This window comes from Podarcis tiliguerta (assembly GCF_965153285.1).
Source record: "Podarcis tiliguerta genome assembly, chromosome: 5".
In the NCBI taxonomy this organism is placed as follows: Eukaryota; Metazoa; Chordata; class Lepidosauria; order Squamata; family Lacertidae; genus Podarcis; species Podarcis tiliguerta.
This window is the reverse complement of record NC_139538.1, coordinates 89929596-89950414: the sequence shown is the minus strand read 5'-3', so window position 1 is coordinate 89950414 and position 20819 is coordinate 89929596. Positions and strand designations below refer to the sequence as shown.

Sequence of the window (20819 nt, the reverse complement as noted above, 5' to 3'; positions counted from 1 at the left end):
AAGGCGGGATATCAAATCCAAACTCTTCTTCTTCTTCTTCTTCATTTGCCACTTATTAAATCAAATTAAATATCAAATCAAAATCCAAACTCTTCTTCTTCTTCCTTACGATGTTTCTGGCTGCTGAGAGCAGGGGCGAAGGAACACATTGTAACCCCCGGGGCGAGCGTCGCTGCGTAGGGCGCCTGTGCGGCATCACTACCTACAACGCATGACCCGGAAAAACTGTCTGCGGACAAACGCCGGCTCCCTCAGCCAGTAAAGCGAGATGAGCACCACAACCCCAGAGTCGTTCACAACTGGACTAAACTGTCAGGGGCCCTTTACCTGATCTTACCTAGTGATTTTTGCTTGCTTGGTTCTGGGAAACCAAGCAGAAAGTATTTTCCTGCTGCTCCAAATTTTTCTAAGTCTGGGGAAGGGGGAGAGACAACTTACACACTTGCCACAAGGAAGTTGACAGTGATGATTTGGAGAAAGAATTGTGTATAGGTAACACCATCAGAGAGGGATGCGGGTGGCGCTGTGGGTTAAACCACAGAGCCTAGGGCTTGCCAATCAGAAGGTCGGCGGTTCGAATCCCCACGACGGGGTGAGCTCCCGTTGCTCGGTCCCTGCTCCTGCCAACCTAGCAGTTCGAAAGCATGTCAAAGTGCAAGTAGATCAATAGGTACCGCTCCAGCGGGAAGGTAAACGGCGTTTCCATGCGCTGCTCTGGTTCGCCAAAAGTGGCTTAGTCATGCTGGCCACATGACCAGGAAGCTGGACGCCGGCTCCCTCGGCCAGTAAAGCGAGATGAGCGCCGCAACCCCAGAGTCAGTCACGACTGGACCTAATGGTCAGGGATCCCTTTACCTTTACCTTTAACACCATCAGAAAGGTGTAAGGTAGCAGCTGGGCTGCAGTGGGGCTGGGCTGCCAAAAGGAATGCATTGCCTATGAGGTGTTTACACTGTAACCTAGGAATTTGGAACAATTTACCAATCTCAGTGAGGCTCATTCTTCTAGTTGTCATCCTTCATTGATTTAGTCTGGACAATGGAACCTTAAATAATGGTATTTACTTTCGAGTAAAGACGCACAGAATTACACTGTCCTTGAATTGTGAGTCACTCATCATTGGGGCAGAATCAGTGCCAGATTTACGTATAAGCTAAACAATCTACAGCTTAAGGCCCCACTCTCTTGGGGCCCCCCAAAAAATGTAAAAGAAAAAAACTGGATGTACATTTCCAAAATATAAGATAAAAAACAAATAAAATAAAACCTACAGTACATACAGCAGCAGTGTTTTGTGTTGTGTAGGCTCCTATGATGTAAGTAATGGGCCCTGCCTGCTCCCTAAATTATCACTGGTTTGTTCATTTCTATATATAGGGTACCATATAGCATATATTCAACACAAAAAACAGCGACGATTTTTTGTTGACAAAGGACAGCTGGACATATAAAGGGCCCCATTACCTTCAGTAGCTTAGGGCCTCATCAAACCTAAATCCGGCCCTGGGCAGAATATAATTTGGTTGTGAATAATAATCGTATTTGCTTTTTAAATGATGTGTAAGTCTAATATAGCATAAAGTCAAATATAACACAATGACAGCTTCTCCATCTCAGCTTCTTTGTAACATTTCAGATCACATACAGTGGTACCTCGGGTTAAGTACTTAATTCGTTCTGGAGGTCCGTTTTTAACCTGAAACTGTTCTTAACCTGAAGCACCACTTTAGCTAATGGGGCCTCCCGCTGCTGCCACGCCGCCAGAGCCCGATTTCTGTTCTTATCCTGAAGCAAAGTTCTTAACCCGAGGCACTATTTCTGAGTTAGCGGAGTGTGTAACCTGAAGCGTATGTAACCTGAAGCGTATGTAACCTGAAGCGTACGTAACCCAAGGTACCACTGTATAATGAAGTTGAAAGAAAGCATTTGCTGAAAAAGTTGTCCTCATTCAGTAGCAAAGTTTCTACAAAGAGGTATAACCCACTGATTTCATGCAGCACATTCAGCAATTCACAGCATTACAGACAGACTCGAGTCTCTGCACAAAAACACTGTTAACTTGTGCAATTCTGCATTCAATGTGCCGTTCTGAAACATTGACTTTTTGAGGCTTTTTGCCCCTGTAGGATAATCTGAGTCATCTACAACTCATTTTTCTTTCCTAATTAATTTCATTCCCAAATAAAATAAAGGTTGCCCCAGTTATATAATCATTCCTGAGAGAAATTGGCTTTTGCATAGCTAGCTTGTCACTGAAGTGGGATTCTCTGACAACACACCCCTGTTCCCAAAGAGCAGACATTTATTTTTAGCAGACCTCCTGCTGAAGCCTGAAAAGTGTGGTTCTGATGTTTTCCTTATTCTAAATTTAAAAAGTGTTGGGAATTGTGGTGCGTGTGTCAGTCTGTATCATGCCCGAATCTATTCTAATTCTGAGGGTCCAGCAAGGGTTAAAAATCTAATGGCGGATTCAATTGCTGACTTAGCCAGGCAAGGTCCTAGTCAGGCCCGTCTTACCCATAGAGGCTAGCGGTGTGGGGTGCCGGGACGCCAAGTTCCAGAGGGCGCCAGGTGAGAGTCTGGGGAACACCGAACAAGTGAGCTGAGTGAGCAAGGGTGCGTGCGCCGCTCGCGCCGAATTATTGGAGGTCCGTTCTTAACCTGAAACTGTTCTTAACCTGAAACACCACTTTAGCTAATGGGGCCTCCTGCTGCTGCCGCGTTTCCGGAGCCCGATTTCTGTTCTTATCCTGAAGCAAAGTTCTTAACCTGAAGCACTATTTCTGGGTTAGCGGAGTCTGCAACCTGAAGTGTATGTAACCTGAAGCGTATGTAACCTGAGGTACCACTGTATTGGCATGTCGACTTAAAACATTTCAAAACACTAGGATAAATTTAAAAGGGGCAGGGGTGAGGCTGTCAAGGATCACAAGGTACCCTGTCTATTACCTATATGTCAAACAGATTGATGACCACGTCAACTTTGGCTCCCTAAAAAAAGCTCAACAACCTTGGTCAATCCAATGGGTAGATCACTGCCAGTTTTTTTTATAGTGCAAGTAGATCGCAGTCTCTTGGAAGTTGGAGGGATGATTCATTAAGAACCCTTTCAGGTAAGATGGAGGTTAAAAAGGAAGCCACTGGGCAGGGCTGTCTTAAGCATATGCGGCACCAGGGCGCAAAGATCCGCCCGGCGCCCCCCCCCCCAGGTTGCCCAGTCCCAGGCATGCTGGTTGGCCGCCTCAGCATCTCGCTGGCTCGGTCGCCCCTGAACTTGCGGCCAGAGCCGCCCGCAGCAGAAGAGCCCACCACGGGCCTCTGACCCATGGACAGGCTCTTCCCCGGACTCAACTCTCAGGCCCCAGACTCTCAGCCTGCTGCCCCTGAGAGCCTGGAACCAGAGTGCCCCACACCCCTACCGCCTATGGGTAAGACAGCCCTACTACTGGGGCAGTGGCGTAGCATGGGGGATGCAGGGGGGGCGGCCGCACCGGGCGCAACATCTGGGGGGGGGGCGCTCGCACTTGCAGCTCTCTGCCCCTACCTGGCTCACTCACTCTCTCTCACTGCAGTGCTGGCTGTGCGAATCCGATCCGAGCCGCCGGGTCGCCGCCCACTGTGGAGGGGGGGGTGCCAGGCATGCGGTGCGGTGCGGAGAGAGAGCGAGAGACTATCTGGGGGAGGGACAGTGCAGTGGGGGGGGGCGCAAATTACTTGCCTTGCCCCGGGTGCTGACAACCCACGCTACGCCACTGCACTGGGGCAGTAAAGTCCTTGTCCCTATCTGCTAGGAGGAACCTCATTTGGCTTTCTCTCAGAGCCGTGGGTCGCAGGTCCAATATCTTGCTCAACATCGGTTTGTGGAGTTTGCTGTGCAAAGGGCAGTCCAAAAGAATATGGTCCAGTGAATCTGGTAAGCCCTGATTGCAGGCACACAGGCGGACTTGATAAGGAATTTGCTAATATCTACCTGTGGTCACTGAGGGACGCTGGTGGTGCTGTGGGTTAAACCACAGAACCTAGGGCTTGCCAGTCAGAAGGTCGGCGGTTCGAATCCCCGCAACGGGATGAGCTCCCGTTGCTCGGTCCCTGCTCCTGCCAACCTAGCAGTTCGAAAGCACGTCAAAGTGCAAGTAGATAAATAGGTACCGCTCTGGCGGGAAGGTAAACGGCGTTTCCGTGCGCTGCTCTGGTTCGCCAGAAGCGGCTTAGTCATGCTGGCCACACGACCCAGAAAAACTGTCTGCGGACAAACGTCGGCTCCCTCGGCCAGTAAAGCAAGATGAGCGCCCAACCCCAGAGTCGGTCACGACTGGACCTAATGGTCAGGGGTCCCTTTACCTTTACCTGTGGTCACTGCGGAAGGGAAAGCGTTTAGTCTCGGTGGGAAAGCTCAGGGGGCAGCTGCCCTGGTTCGTCGCCCAGCAGCGCCAAAAACCCGCACACGCCACGCCGTCTCTTGAAGCAGACGGGCGCCCACACCCACGGCCACCAAAGAGGGGAAAGCCCGAGGGGGGCTTCCCGCCGGCTGCCTTTCCCGCCCTGTTCTTCAGGTAGGCTGCCGCGGGCTCCTCCTCGCAGTCCAGCCGAAGGGCCACCCCTCGAGGGCTTCGTGCGCCCTGGGCGCAAAGACGCGCCGCCCCTTCTCCGCCGCTGGGGGCCGCCGGCCAGCCCAGCCCAGCCGCCCAGCCCAGCCCTCTCAGTGAGGCGGGGCAGGCAGGCAGGCAGGCGGACTGGCTGTCTGGCAAGGCTGGCGAGCGAGCAAGGGAGCGAGCGGAGCGGAGCAGAGCCGCCCGCGCCTCTGCCCAGAAGCGCTCCAGCGGCGCCAAGGAGCAGGTAAGCGGCCGGCTCCTCCGCGCCATCCCCGGCGGGTACCGCCAGCTTAACCGGAGGGCGGCGCGCCTCGCGGGACCCTAGAAGCGGCGTCGGGTTGCGGGAAGGGAAGCCCGAGGGGAGGCGGAGCGGCTGCTCCGGGCTGCTGTCGGGGCAAACCCAGTCAGGAAGGGGGAAACGGTGCGCAAAAATGGTTCTTCCGAGGCGCGCTCGATGCGCCTTCCGAGGTGGCGGGCGGTGCTGGGGCAGGGCTGGCTTTTCCCGAGGGGAAGAGGAGCTGCCCTCTCCGCTGAGGAGCCTCCGCGAGTGTCCCTCTCCTCCCGACTCCTTGCAGGGCACGGGGCCGCCACTTCGGGGACCCAGAGCAGGAGACCCCCGGCCAGCCCACGGAGCAGCATGCATCTGGAGGATGGCTGAGGCGGGCCGAGGAAGCGCTGCCACCACGACCCACGGCGGGCTGCCCCGAAGCGAGAGGAGAGGAATGATTGCTGCGTGGGGAGCCTGGTCTTGCTTTTTCCTGGTCGCCTCTGTGCACAGCCTCCCGGCAGCCAGGATTCCTATTCCAGACCCCGAAGAAACGCCGACAAGAGCACCATTAGGTAAGAAAGCGGGAGGGCTTCTCCCCCCAGTTACGCTTTATTGCATTTCTAAGCATTTCACGGATGCATTCCAAAACGTAAGAATTTTCTTCTTTTCTTTTATCCACTTCCCATCCCGTTTTCTGTAGTTTCTTATTTCTGCACCCCATCTCCTCTCTCTTATAACATAACCATAATTACAATGATCTCTCATTCCCTCTGTTGCTCATAGTTCAAATCCTGCTCACGATTCCATCAAGCTATAATATTTCTTTAAACAGTCCCCAAAAAGGCTTCCATTATTCCACAAAACAATCATCCTTAGGTTCTCTCGTTTTAGCTGTTAAATTTGCTGATTCCTCAGAGTCCATCATTTTACTTATCCATTCCTTTTCAGTGGGAATTTCTCCTTCCTCCCTTTTTTGCGCATAAGGAATCTTAGCTGCTGTCATTACATACATAAACAGCTTAATCGTCCTTTTTTGGAACCACAGGACAGCTTCTTCTGAATGGCATGAATATAGTTGACAAGGTTGGGGGGGTTTGGTTGGTTTTTTGTATTCCATGGTATATAGGCTTAAAAGGTTATAAGCCTTTTTAAAATGGGAACACGCTTTGGATGTCTACCTGCCAGTGGCGTAGCGTGGGTTGTCAGCACCCGGGGCAAGGCAAGTAATTTGCGCCCCCTAACCCGTGGATTTTAGCACTGATTTTAGCACTGCGAGTGCGAGCGCCCCCCCCCCCCAGATGTTGCGGCCGGTCCGGCCGGCCCCCCCTGCACCCCCCACGCTACGCCACTGCTACCTGCCTGAAAGGGTCCCAGTGTTTGATCCCAGAAGACTTGGCTTCAGCTTGGCAGCTTTTCCTTTCCAATGCCATCCCCCTGTGCGCAGTTTTACAGTGCCATAGGACTTTGTGGTTTTTGTTGCAAAAGAGAAACACAGCTACGCCGCTTAAGTTTGCTCTCTTGAGAAGTACGCAAGGATAGAATTGTTTCTGTTGCCTCCAGAACAGTCTGCCCATTTGCGATACTTTCCCTCCATACTTGCAAACTGCTGCTGGATCCACCAGAAGTATTCCAAGACCAAACTGTTACACGGCAAGGGCAAAGTCTCCAATAAATGGAAGCACCTCAAATGGTTATTGTAGCATTAACCAAATGACAAATGCTAGGGTGTATGCACTTAGATGCCGGTGGCTTCACAGAAAAGCGTAACTTCATTTCCTTGCTGAAAATAGTGGGTGTTCGGCCCACACAAAATATCTTTGTACTTTTGAAATTTGAAAATCTGGACTTGAAAGAAACAAGTCCTTCTTTCAAGTCTCACGTGCAATGAAGTGTTCTGTGCATTGTAGTGTTACATCTCCCAGCCAAATGCTGCATTTAAGGGAATACAGAAACAGGGTTGTTTGGGGGTCTTTGGGAAACTAGAAATTGAAATAAGAGAGACATGAACATTTGTGCTGAACCTTTTAAATATCCAAATGACTCAATTTTAAATATCTAACTGACTCAGATTATTTTAAGCGGGAAACTCATTGTACAATATCGCTTAAACTAAACATTTGGAGAGAGAGTTAATCGTTTCCCCCTTTGTTAGCAGACAGTAAAAGTCATGGTACACCGTATTTTTTGCTCTATAAGACTCACTTTTCCCCTCCTATAAAGTAAGGGGAAATGTGTGTGCGTCTTATGGTGCGAATGCAGGCTGCACAGCTATCCCAGAAGCCAGAACAGCAAGAGGGATTGCTGCTTTCACTGTGCAGCGATCCCTCATGCTGTTCTGGCTTCTGAGATTCAGAATATTTTTTTTCTTGTTTTCCTCCTCCATAAACTAGGTGCGTCTTGTGGTCTGGTGCGTCTTATAGAGCGGAAAATACGGTACATCTGTATACACCATGCACAGAAAGTTCTATCTGTGTCAGGTTTCCATTGTTTGGGAAAGAGATGAAACATGCTTGGCAAACAAATGAGGGTGGAATGGATGTGCTTCATGGCAGCTATTCACACCGGGACATTATTTCCCTTCTGTTTTCCTGGTACAGCTATAGATCACCCAGGCCAGTGCTATTTTTCAAAGAGGTGCCGGAACTCACAATGAATACCTCCCTCTTTCTCTTAGAATGGCAATGGTCCCCACCTGAGAGGTGCCGAAATGGAGTTCCAGCTGGGGGGGGGGGGGCCCTGACCCAGGGTCATGGTTTTATTTTCCAAAAAGTTTGACTAAAATGCTGGGTTCTCCATGTAGATTGCCCGGCTCATTTCCCCACAACTAAATTGGTTGAATAATGGAGCAGCGTCTCTTCAATTTGATCCAAGTGGATAAGTTTTGTACTGTATATGGAACAAGCTGCATGCCTTGTAGAACAGTCCAGAAACTCACTAGGTATACAGTCAGTTTGTTGATCCAGTGTTTGCTCCTTCTTTCCTAGTGGACTGCCCTTGTTTTGAGCTTTTAAACCCAATTCCTTTGGAGTATGTAGCCACATTTTGTAAGGTTCAGAATGGGACCTCTGAACAAGCAAGTTTAGGACTGAGTTCCTTCACTGTACAATATTGTGCTGTACTGCTATTATGACTACTGATAATGTAGCTACACTACCATTCTGAAGGAATATGTACTTGAATGGTGTACATATTTTTAGAATGTTAAGATGGAAGGGCCCGGCAGAGATCTCTTAGAATGATAAAATCCCTAGATTGGGTCTACAAAATTGCTTTCTGGCAATAGTATTTTCACTTCTTTCCGTTTTCAAAGAGGTAGAACTGCCCAGCTGTATAGACTCCGATGGCAGTCTTAGTCTTTAGGCAGTCTTAAGGGCCTTTTCATACATTACGTTGTGTGTGTGTGTGTGTGTCATTCTAAAGGCATGCACTTAAAATATAAATGCAACGAACATGTATTGTACAAATATAGCAGGATCGGCTTGGGCTTGTTGTCAGATATACGCTACCAAGAATGGCCCTACCTGAGTGCGACTGTATTTTATTTCCAAGAACTGTATCTCGGACTAGGGATCTAAGAGTGCAGTTTGCTGAGCACAGAAGTTGGTATAATCCCAGTGGAATAAACGGCAACAAGTGGTTTCAGATTGTTAAGTAAAATGCACGTTGGTCCCATTGCTAAAACTTTGCTTAGCAGTACAAGCAAAGTTGCACTAAGCTTTGTAGTGTGTCTGTTTGGGCAAAGAAGGATGGTTAGCATAGATAGATAGATAGATAGATAGATAGATAGATGATATAGTGATGTTTGATTGATCATTCCCTGTTTTTGAACGAACTATCAATATAAAATGGTCCATAAGAAAAGGTTCTGTTGAATCACTTGTATATAGAAGACAGAAATTCACAGCCAAGCAAAACACAGGTGTTTACTTTTGAATCTGTAAATTGCACAGTCACAAGCAAACACTTTCTCCTGGTCAAATGGGCCGTGGGGGTACTGATTCATTACTGAGGCTTGTTGTTCAGCCGCTTTTGCCTTTAACACAGCTCAAGACCTTATTTTCCATAAAGGGGCTTGGAAGCATTTTTCCCCAGTGATCTAATTCTCCACACGGGGCTGTGAAAGTTGTAACAGCTACTGCCTTGTGCTTCTGCTCAGCTACATAAAACACACATTGAAAGGAGGCATTCTGGAGGTATGTGTATGTTTGCTAATATGAATACTAGCTATTAGTAGAGGTGGTGCAAATTCTGACATCTCTACGGGGAGGTGTTCTGCTGTTAGCAGGAAGAAGGCAGATGGTGGGGCTGCTGCTGAATAGAATCCGGACTGAAAATACTGGGGGCCTCATTTGGGCTGCATTTCTCTCGTCTCCTTTTTCTCAGGACTGCTGCAAGAACAATGTCATTTATTTTTTTATGAATGAAAGTGGAGAGGCAAGGCAGAATTGACCGTGTATGTCATTCACTCGCAATGGCAGAGATGATTAGGGAGGTCAGTGAACTTGTTTGCAGCCTTGAACATGTGGTCACTCTATTCAGCCGCCACAGAATAGGCGTTGGAATAAAATAAAAAAAGCTCCTGCAATTTGCATTCTTATTCAGATAAAGATATTACTGGGTACGATCAGTGAATGTCAAGTAGTTGCTTGCTGTGTTGTTAGACAGCAGACAGATAAAAATAAAAGCGGCACATTTTAAGGAGTTTGTGAGGTGCTCTGTCCTAATTGTATTGTGGTTTCCACAACACCCATTTTAATTCTTTTCCACAGAAAAAAAAATCCCATTGCCCCGTTACAAACGAAACTCCCCCTCCCCTTATCTTACCCATTAAGTGTTCTGGATCTAATGATATTCTTGAGACAGAATGTTTATTAGCTGGCAGATAAAAGTATCTGTAATATTCAAAGAGCAATAAATACGTTTTGATTGTTATTAAACATTTATACCACCCTTCATCTGAGAATCAGAGGGTGGTTTACAGTATAGAATACATAACAAAGTAACAAACAGAACAACAATCCCATACTTTTGGGGAGAAAACTATTTGAACCATACAGTTATTTTATTGAAATAGCTATATGCTGGTTTTCAGCCCAGGGGTTCTCTGAGCAGCTTACAGTAGTTTGAAAAAGCAACCCATTGACAATTACAACTTCTTTATTTAAAAAACCAGAAGAGCACCCCAGAAAAGCTTCTTTTTAAAACAAAACAAAACACCAGGGTCATACCAGCATTAAAAGTGCAAAATTAAAAGCAAAATAACCCCTCTGTTAGGAATAAACTGGAGCAGATTTTGACATTAAAACAAGTGGGGGAGATGATGATGATGATGATGATGATGATTATTTATACCCCGCCCATCTGGCTGGGTTTCCCCAGCCACTCTGGGCGGCTTCCAACAAAACACTAAAATACAATAACCTATTAAACATTAAAAGCTTCTCTGACCAGGGCTGCCTTCAGATGTCTTCTAAAAGTCTGGTAGTTATTTTTCTCTTTGACATCTGGTGAGAGGGCGTTCCACAGGGCGCGTGCCACTACCGAGAAGGCCCTCTGCCTGGTTCCCTTTAGCTTTGCTTCTCTTAGTGAGGGAACCGCCAGAAGGCCCTTGGCGCTGGACCTCAGTGTCCGGGCAGAACGATGGAGGTGGAGACGCTCCTTCAGGTATACTAGACCGAGACCGTTTAGCAGAGTGCAGGTATCTTGTGTATGGTCTTGATACATGCGAAGTGAAGAAGCGTAATTTGTAGGTAGGAAGGCCTAGGAACCACTTGGGTCACCTTTGAGCACGTCAGAATTCCTGCTCAGTGCAGAGACATTGGTCATTTTCCTTATAGGAATGGCTGAATTGGTCAAGGAGAAGTTGATGCCTCTTCGTTAACACGTTGGGACGGTACAGTATTCCCAACATAGTCACTGAGCTGGTTTGGACAATAAGCCAGGAGATCAGAAGCATTCATTTTCACTTTAGATTCAACACAGCTCGCTGTTTTGTCTGAACCCAACACAGTGTGGTTATTATGAGCAGTAGCTTGCTTAAAGCAAGCCGGCGTGAAACCATGGATTGTGAAATGGTCCTGTTTCAACAAACCGTAGTTACAATGAACCACAGTTATGGGTTCAGACAGAACGCTAATGGAAGCCAAAGCTTGTGGCTACACCAGGAGAAACTCCAAAGCCCAAGGTTAGCTGAAGCTTGTTCCCATTGTGGTAAACCGTGGTTTATTGTGATGCCTGAACTCGCCCCCTGATTCTTCCGAGAAAGAAAGACTCCTATACCTTTTCTGCTGGGAAAGAAAACTGCAGCAGCTAAAGCAACTAAGATATTTCTTTCTTGGGAGAATTGCCTTTTTGCTTTCACTCTGTTCCTGTAGGAAATATACTTTGATTAAGTTGTACAGCTGGAAACAGAAGCATATCAGGCTGCCAAGTGCAGATGCAGTCATCCAAAAAGGGCTGCTGGGTATCTTTTATTCCTTTCAAATGGATATTGTGCAAGTGGGATGGGCCGGCCAACCTGTGATGCGTGGCCGTCATGCAGCAAAGCTTCAGCAGGGGCTCAATCCTGAGCTCCCGTTTGGTCTTACTGCGTTCAGTGGCCAAGTTTACATTGTCTGTTGCTGTTTTCATGTGGATTTTCTGTAAAGAAAGAGGTTAAAACATGGATTTCTGTAGCGGAGTTTGGTTTTCGCAGGTTCTAATAAGAAGGACTTGCTTTAAGTTGCTATAAATCACAAGCAAAATCACATCGTTGACATCGTAATTGGAACATGACACTTTCGTAACAAGCTGCTGTATGGCGTGAACAAGATTTGTAATCTTGCTGCGTTTAATTATTATTATTATTTTTGGAGCCGTTTTTGTTTTTTTTAAAAAAAAAAAATAAACAATCATATCTAATTATATTTTTATCTGCTGACAGTCTATATCAGGCTTCCTCAAACTCAGCCCTCCAGATGTTTTTGGCCTACAACTCCCATGATCCCTAGCTAGCAGCACCAGTGGTCAGGGATGATGGGAATTGTGGTCTCAAAACATCTGCAGGGCCGAGTTTGAGGAAGACTGGACTATATTGTATTCTGCTTGTAGCAGCGTAGTTTCTTGACACTGATTGGCTGAGCTGCTGTGATGGCATGGAACATTCCTACTTGAGGAACAAGGTTTTAGCAACAAAGGTTTCACAGCCTGGCTTCTGTTAGAAAGGATAGGTCTTAGCCTTTGGGGGATAGGCATCCCTTATATGGTGTGGTGTAAAGGCATACAGGGGATGCAGGTGGCGCTGTGGTCACTGAGCCTAGGGCTTGCCGATCAGAAGGTCGGCGGTTCGAATCCCTGCGACGGGGTGAGCTCCCGTTGCTCGGTCCCTGCTCCCAGCTAGCAGTTTGAAAGCACATCAAAGTGCAAGTAGATAAATAGGTACCACTCCGGCGGGAAGGTAAACGGCGTTTCCGTGCGCTGCTCTGGTTTCGCGAGAAGCGGCTTAGTCATGCTGGCCACATGACCCGGAAAAACTGTCTGTGGACAAACGTCGGCTCCCTCGGCTAGTAAAGTGAGATGAGCGTTGCAACCCCAGAGTCGTTTGCGACTGGACTTAACTGTCAAAGGCATACAAGGCAACAGCCTTGCTGAGCCTAAGCAGGTCTTGGCCTTGATTGGTTTTCCACCTGGGAAGCACATGCCTTGGGAATATAGCTTAATGAAATAGGTCCCTTCCAACTCTACAATTCTATGAGTCTATGGTTCTATTAAATGATACAGGCATGTAGACAGAAGATCTGGCCAGGGCAGGTGAGGGACTGGAAAGGTGGAGAGAAAGAGAACGCAGGAGGTATCAGAGAGCCCAGAGGCTAGGTAGAAAGGGTCACAGCAAGTAGCAGAGTTAGATCAAGGTGTGTGACCCAAGTGCTGATAGAAGCATCATAAGCTTGAGACTGAGAAGACTTGGGGACTGAGGGCCAGGGCACATAAAGGCTGTGCAGGGTTGCCAAGTCTAGACCCTGAGAGGGTTGCACAGAAGGCTGACTCTGGCATTATTGTCTGGCATTGGCTCCCAGTGCGTTTCCGAGCACAATTCAAAGTGTTGGTGTTGACCTTTAAAGCCCTAAACGGCCTCGGCCCAGTATACCTGTAGGAGCGTCTCCACCCCCATCGTTCTGCCCGGACACTGAGGTCCAGTGCTGAGGCCCTTCTGGTGGTTCCCTCATTGCGAGAAGCAAAGCTACAGGGAACCAGGCAGAGGGCCTTCTCAGTAGTGGCACCCACCCTGTGGAACGCCCTCCCATCCGTTGTCAAAGAGATAAACAACTACCTGACATTCAGAAGACATCTTAAGGCAGCCCTGTTCAGTTTTTAATGTGTGACATTTTAGTGTATTTTTGGTCTCTGTGGAAGCCTCCCAGAGTGGCTGAGGAAACCCAGCCAGATGGGCGGGGTACAAATAATAAATTATTATTATTATTATTATTAATTTCATCAGCACATCTGTGGTTAAGAGGTAGTGAGATTATGCTAGGCACTGGATTTCACATACACATTTGAACAAACCAGCTCTTTGATTGTAATCTTCCTGTATTATCGGATTGAAACTTAACTCGGTGTTGATAAAATTGTGTTGTTTTTTTAAGCTAGAGGATGGCCAGAGCCTTAATTATTACTTTAATTTTTAGCTTCTTCTGTGTGAATGTATTGGCCTCATCCTTATTTTGGTGGACTCCCCCACCCCACCCCCGGTTGCCTCCACCATCAAAACAAGGGGAAACTTGTAAGATGCATTGCAGTGAAGTCATTATGACTACAAATGATTCTAACTTTTAGAATTGGTGCCTGAGTTTCCTTATTTTCCTCTTTCTTCCTCATCCCCTTTTTTCCTTCCTGTGTTGTGTCTTTTAGATTCTAACCCACCCGCAGGCAGATACCATCTTGTTTTTATTGATCTTGGGAAAACTGCTCTTGGAACCTTTTGCGTGTTCGGACCCAGAGCCCTCCCCCCTAAATAAATACACACCAGTCTCAAATTTTAGTTTTGGTTTTTGGCAGAATTTAGGTCACAACTTTATTGATTACAGAAAAAGTGAGTGGTTGCATGGGCTCTGGTTCAACTAGCTCTCTACACACTTGCAGGTAGCGCTGACTCAGAGCTCTATCATAGGGTGGAAATATGTGGAACAGGCATCCATAGTTCTATTTCCTGACTTTCATTTTTAAAAACCACCAGGGATCTAGTCCTCATCGCTGAGAGGCTATATCTGAAACAATGGGGCAATAGTATCTGTGGAACCAGAGGGGTACTTGGAAAAGTTTTCCTTTGGGTGGGCTGGGTGATGTTTCCTTTCCCGCAAAGTCTTTGCCCCCTTCCCATGAGTAACGACAGCAGCATAAATTATGCAAATCAAGAGGAATGTGCAATTTTTGGGCGAAGAGTTTTGCGTGGTCACGTAACTTTTATCGGTATAAACGTGGACCTCGTTGTGGCCAAGCCTTGAATACAGCATTAAAAACTCTGCCGTTCCAGTATAGCTAGAGGCTAAAGAACGCGGGTGGCGCTGTGGGACGCAGGTGGCGCTGTGGGCTAAATCACAGAGCCTGGGACTTGTCGATCAGTAGGTCAGCGGTTCAAATCCCCACGACGGGGTGAGCTCCCGTTGCTCGGTCCCTGCTCCTGCCAACCTAGCAGTTCGAAAGCACGTCAAAGGGCAAGTAGATAAATAGGTACCACTCCGGCGGGAAGGTAAACGACGTTTCCGTGCGCTGCTCTGGTTCGCCAGAAGCGGCTTAGTCATGCTGGCCACATGACCCAGAAGCTGTACGCCGGCTCCCTTGGCCAATAAAGCGAGATGAACGCCGCAACCCCAGAGTCGGTCACTACTGGACCTAATGGTCAGGGGTCCCTTTACCTTTACCCTTAAAGAATACCAGCGTCGTCTGCTTGTGAGATTTCTCTTTGAGGAAGAGTAGCAGGCCAAGACCTTTGGCATGTTGTGTCTCTTTTAACAGCCGTACCGCTATTGTACCCATCTGTGACTGTATACACCTAGCGCTTTTAAAAATATAATGTTGTTTGAGTTGTGCTTTATTTCCCCACTTTGTGTATGACACACCCTCCTGTTTGTGATGCTATGGAGACTGTCAGGTGGGTGAGACAAGGGAACCTTTATACAGCGAATTTGATATTCATTACCCTCATAACCTTTGTCTTTAGCTAGCAGGAAGGCTTTGCGTTATCAAAAGCAAACAAGGAGCCTGAGATACGAGAAGAGCAAAGCCTTAGGTAAACTTGGTAGTTAAATGTGAAAAGTAATCCGATTAAACTTACCCTGTCATTCTTCTTTGGGGGCGGGTAGGGAACACACCATGTCTTGCTGTGTTGTGTAATGTGCCCCCTCCAGAATCAAGAGTAAAAGCCTGTTGAGTTCTGCCTTCTTGTCTTGAAACTGTGCTGGTGCTTGGAAGAACATCATTTGCATCGATATGAAAAATAAGGGCGTGCATATTTTACTGGGATATATATTCCTAGGAAGTCTGGCGCCATTCTCATCCAATTCCAAATGAAGCCGCTAGTGCTCCACTTCTGGGTTTGGGGTTGGGAAGGGAGGAATGTTTCCACACTGTTTGAGCTGGCATCTCAGGAACAGTGGATCTGCTGGGTAAGCGCTCAGGAGCCGGCTGATCTGGAGCTGCAGATTGGCTAGCTGAGGAGGGCTCTCATATTAAGATTGCTCATGAGTAGGTCCACAGGTAGGAATATCTCCAATCCATCTCTGTGATGCCATTTCAGGTAAAGGGACCCCTGACCATTAGGTCCAGTCGTGGCCGACTCTGGGGTTGCGGCGCTCATCTCGCTTTATTGGCCGAGGGAGCCGGCGTACAGCTTCCAGTTCATGTGGCCAGTATGACAAAACTGCCTCTGGCGAACCAGAGCAGCGCACGGAAACGCCGTTTACCTTCCCGCCGGAGCGGTACCTATTTATCTACTTGCACTGGCATGCTTTCGAACTGCTAGGTTGGCAGGAGCAGGGACCGAGCAACGGGAGCTCACCCTGTCGTGGGGATTTGAACCGCCAACCTTCTGATCGGCTAGTCCTAGGTTCTGTGGTTTAACCCACAGCGCCACCGGCGTCCCTATGATGCCATTTGGTGGCCTGCAAAAAAGCGGGTGCTTGAGAACTCTACCCCTGTTCTTCTTGTCACACGTCTGGCTTCCTCTGCAAAGTTCTTCTCAGTTTCTCTAGTCTTTCCCTCCCTGCTCCCTCAGTTCCACCAGTTTTACGTGCACAGTACAGTCATACCTTGGAAGTTGAGCAGAATCCGTTTCAGAAGTCCGTTCGGCTTCCAAAACGTTCAGAAACCAAAGCGTGGTCTCTGATTGGCTGTAGGAAGCTCCGGCAGCCATTCGGAAGCCGTGGAAGCCCCCCAAAATAGTTCACAAACCGGAACGGTCACTTCCGGGCTTGCGGCATTTGGGAGCCAAAACGTTCGAGAACTAAGCTGTTAGAAAACCAAGGTATGACTGTACTTTAGAAATCTTTCTTAAAAATCACCAGTGCTTTGCTGAGGTATATAAACTGCTTGGGAAAAGTTCTAGCCCAGCAGTGGGCAGTCTCTAGCCAGCAGGTCCACCACCCTTTTCACTTCCTGCATTCCAAGTGTGGGGAGGGTGAAGATATGGCTATAGAACAACGATCAGGAACTACGTTGCTGTTACTCAACCTCCTTACATAGATCTTAGAGACCTCAGAACCAGGTCTCACGAGTAGATCTGAAAACCAGTAGCTCTAACTTGTGATTTGAAACTGAGCCAGCCAGTCTGCAACCAACTGAAGGTTTGTAATACAGTACATTATTATTATTATTATTATTATTATTATTACTATTATTATTTATGTGTACCCCGCCCATCTGGCTGGGTTTCCCCAGCCGCTCTGGGCTGCTTCCACAAAAATACACTAAGATGTCACACATTTAAAACTTCCCTGAACAGGGCAGCATGAGTGGGAGCAGTGAATATCCCCCTCTTTGCAAACATATCTCTGGAGAGCAGCAGCAGCAGCAGCAGAACATTCCAGGAGGATATGTGATAATCTTCTAGGTAAAGAAAGATCCCCATTGTATGAACTCCCACATTATTGGATCTTCAATAAGATGCTTTCCTATACAGAGAGAGGACTGGCTTCCCCCCTGCCTTTAAAAGACGAACTGGTGGTTGTCTCCAGTGGGTGGCAAGGTTGGAAGAACGCCACCAGTCTTGCTCCACACAGCACCTGAGAAGATCAGAGGTAGTGCATGATAAGGGTTTAATTTTCATTCCCCATCCCTTCTGGGTGAAGAGAGACCAGAGAACTCACAGAATTTGGATACTGGATTAAGTTGTGACTGGGGCTGATGGGAGTTGTGGTCTGAAACATCTGGACAGCATCTGGTTGGAGATGTTTGCTGGTTGGAGAGGACCGTTATTATTATAATTATTTTACTATCAGGCTGCCTGTCACTATGCTTTTTACTATGTTTTTATCGTTGGTGTTTTGGAAGGTGTTTCTAATGTACATCGCCCTGATTTCTTTTGATAAAGGGCAGTATATAAATTGAAAAAACAACAACAACAGCATGACTTTAGGGCTTTTTACTAGAAATGGGCAGCTGTATGAATGACGCACACCAGCACCCTTCCTTAGCCATATCGCTGCACAGCTAAACATTCTGCAAAACAGAGAAACAAAACTAGAAAAAAGAGAGCAAATTAAAAATAATAATCCCGTTTTGACACTGATGAAAAGCTTCCAGTCTCGTTATATTGAAAGCAATTGTATTCTGCCCCCAGCTTCAGTGAATGCCTGAAATAAATGTTCTAAAAAGTTGGGGGGCGGGGGCTATTGCAGCACAAGATCAGCGAATGTATAGAAAGTACAAATAGTGATCTGAGCCTGTACAGTGGTACCCCGCAAGACGAATGCCTCGGAAGACGAAAAACTCGCAAGACAAAAGGGTTTTTCGTTTTCTGAGGTGCTTCGCAAGACGGATTTTCCTAAGGGCTTGCTTCGCTAGACGAAACGGCCCTGCCTCTCGTGTCATGGCGACGGTCACTGCACGCACGCACGCACGCTCGCTTCCCCGCTCCTCCGGCTCCCTCCCACCTTCCGGCTGACGGTTAGTGCCTCGCGCCGCTGCCCACCCCCCTCGCGCGCTCCCCTCAGAGAGCCATTGCCGCCAGCGCCTCTCTCTCCCTGGAGTCGCGCTCCTGAGCCCCGCCGCCCTCCAGCAGCCGTGTCGCGCGGTGGCCACAACGCGCGGGTGAGTCTGAGGTACCGGCTGCGGCAGCTGTCCTGCTTCTCCCCGCCCCTCCCCGCCGTTGTCAGTGTTTAAATGCAGTGGTGCTTCGCAAGACGAAAAAACTCGCAGAACGAAAAAACTCGCAGAACGAAAAAACTCGCAGAACGAAAAAACTCGCAGAATGAATTAATTTCGTCTTGCAAGGCACCACTGTACTTCTTTCCTGGAGATTCAGGTAGTGGGTGGTAGTGTGGGACTGTTTTAGCTTGCAGAAAGCGCTGGGGGAGAGAATTACCAAGCAGAGAAAACAGGGTTGTTTTTTTCCATGGAAGGAGAGGTCTGCTCCCTCCTCCTCATCCAGATATTTGGGCTTATATTCATGCAATCCAGGTGGTCTCGGTTTAACTTCCAGGGCAAGACATTCTAAGCTTGGTGGTTAGTTATTTTCTGAAGTATAAGGCAGGGGGCAACTGACAAATGTTAGTCTAAGTCCCCGACAGAGTGCCTGGAGTTCCGCTTTGAGCCATGTTCTCTGAACCGTTTAGACCACTGGAGGAAACCTGAAGAAATGAGTACAATGCCCCCTGGGCACCCTTCCTAAGATCAACAAGTTCCTAGGAAGTGTGCCACGGGCTGGCTCTCCATAAACAGATTTCTGTTCGATCTCCTTTTGAATACCAAGTAGTGTTGAGAATGTGAAGCCTCTCAAACCTACCATTTGCCTCCTTTTCAAAGCTTTACTCACCGACGGCTCCTAGCCCTGCTGCGTTCAGAACGCAATTTCCAGTTGGCACCAGAAACCATGGGTTTCATTTGAGGCAGCAATAGCTGGCAGTAGCAAGCACTGTAACCGGTTACCCTTTGGAAAAATCCACAACCCCAAGTGTGTTAAACAACTAAGACAAACTTTGTCCTTTCATTTTCTTAGTAGATTTCCTCACAAAATATTGAGGGGAGGAGAAGTTTGGTCATTTGCTCTTATCTTACTCCTAACTTAAATGTAGATGACACATGATAGAGTTGCCGTACGTCTGGAATTTCCCGGGCATATCCGGAATACTGCAGCCGCTAGCAGTGTCCGGGTGGAGACTGGCAAAATGTCTGGGGAAATCGTCAGCAGTGTTGTTTTTGCCGATTCCCCTCAGAAATAGCTTTAAAATGTCAAATTTCTTTACAATTTTGTACCCAAAAAAAAGCTCAAAAACTTTGGGCCAAAATAAAAAAAGCTCAACAGCTGTGCCCCCCTAAAAAACAAAAAAACAGCTCCACAAATTTTCTGTCCAGATTTTCACCTTTTTGAAATATGACAGCCCTACACCAACCATCTATTTTTCTGCTTTTGGACTACTAGGGCAAAGGTGAAGGGAAATTGTTGTGATTGAGCCTATTTTTCCTTCTGGGGAGAAAGGGATTCTACAGTGTGTTGTCCACTGTCTTATTAGCCATTCCTTCACGTTAGGCATTTTGTTCTGCCAATGTTACACAGGATTAGTATTTAGTACTGCAGCTTGCAGACTGAAGAATACAATGGTGATAGTGATGCCGTTCCACTTCAGGAGGTCTAGGCTGAGTCTCTTCGTTGGCAATCTCCATGCTTGAAGGAAAGGAGACAGTACTTCCATAACTTGGAGTTTGAAAATACTGTCTCAATTTGCATAGTAATAAAAGGTTGTGACAATCTGATGAATGTAGTTAGCACTCTGTGCCTCAGCTAACATACAAAGCAGAAGTCTTGGTACACGCTGTACTTTCAGTCAAGAAAACTTCTGCGGGAAACAAGCAGAGCTATTAGGATGGAGGTAAAAGTTGTTGTGAGTCCTCCCCCCCCCCCACACCGCCGCCTTTCGTCTTTGCCTCAAGCAAAGTTTGTTTTTAAGCAGACTGTCCAACTGTGCGTTTTATTTCTGAGCCTCGTATGTCTTGAAAAAACACTGATTTAAATGTTTTCAATATTTCTGGCAAATGATTACTAGCGTGGCATTGTTGCTGTTGGCAGATTTGCACTTTAATCTTGCAAAGTGCAAGGGAGTTGAGAGGGAAACAAAAAATTGGGAAGACCCTGTAGCTAGTTTGCGTACTTGGATCTCAAGAGAATTAGAATGGAGCTTTGCTGTTCTCCCACAGACCCTGTAATAGTTAGTGCGCTCCTAGATCACAGCCTAGATCACAAACCTGGTGTTATGTACTGAGTTGAATAGGATCCAAACTGCAGCAGTCTGATTGGTCCTAGAACAATAGGATCCAAATTGCAGCAGTCTGATTGGTCCTAGAACAATAGGATTCAGAATGCAGCAGTCTGATTGGTCCTAGAACAATGCAGCAGTATAATTGGTTGGCAGGAACCACCCAATCATGCTCCAGATATAAGTGAATCCACAACCTGATTGGCTTACAGTAGAATTCCAGAATTAGCCAATCATGTGCAGCCCATTGTGTAAATAATGTATATAAAGCAGATACTTTGAGGGGACTTTCATTCATTCCTCCTCACCACTATGAGCTGAATAAAGAGCATGAAATCACTCTGCGACTCTGAGTATATTTCACCTAGACAGCATCTTAAAAAGTAGAGACATCACCTTGCCAACAAAGGTCCGTATAGTAAAAGCTATGGTTTTCCCAGTAGTGATGTATGGAAGTGAGAGCTGGACCATAAAGAAGGCTGATTGCTGAAGAATTGATGCTTTTGAATTATG

At 47.2% G+C, this 20819-nt stretch overlaps 1 protein-coding gene across 3 annotated transcripts in view; it reads left to right on the top strand.

Moving 5' to 3' along the window:
- Positions 1 to 4716: 4716 nt before the first annotated feature.
- The window catches only part of FGFR3 (fibroblast growth factor receptor 3), a 62520-nt gene continuing 46417 nt past the window's right edge, over positions 4717 to 20819 (top strand). For all 3 annotated transcript variants that reach the window (XM_083440740.1, XM_083440739.1, XM_083440738.1), the window contains exons 1-2: positions 4717 to 4836; positions 5168 to 5432. In XM_083440740.1, the coding sequence (XP_083296866.1) occupies positions 5243 to 5432 (190 nt within the window). In that variant the 5' untranslated portion in view covers positions 4717 to 4836; positions 5168 to 5242. The remainder of the gene's footprint in view (positions 4837 to 5167; positions 5433 to 20819) is intronic.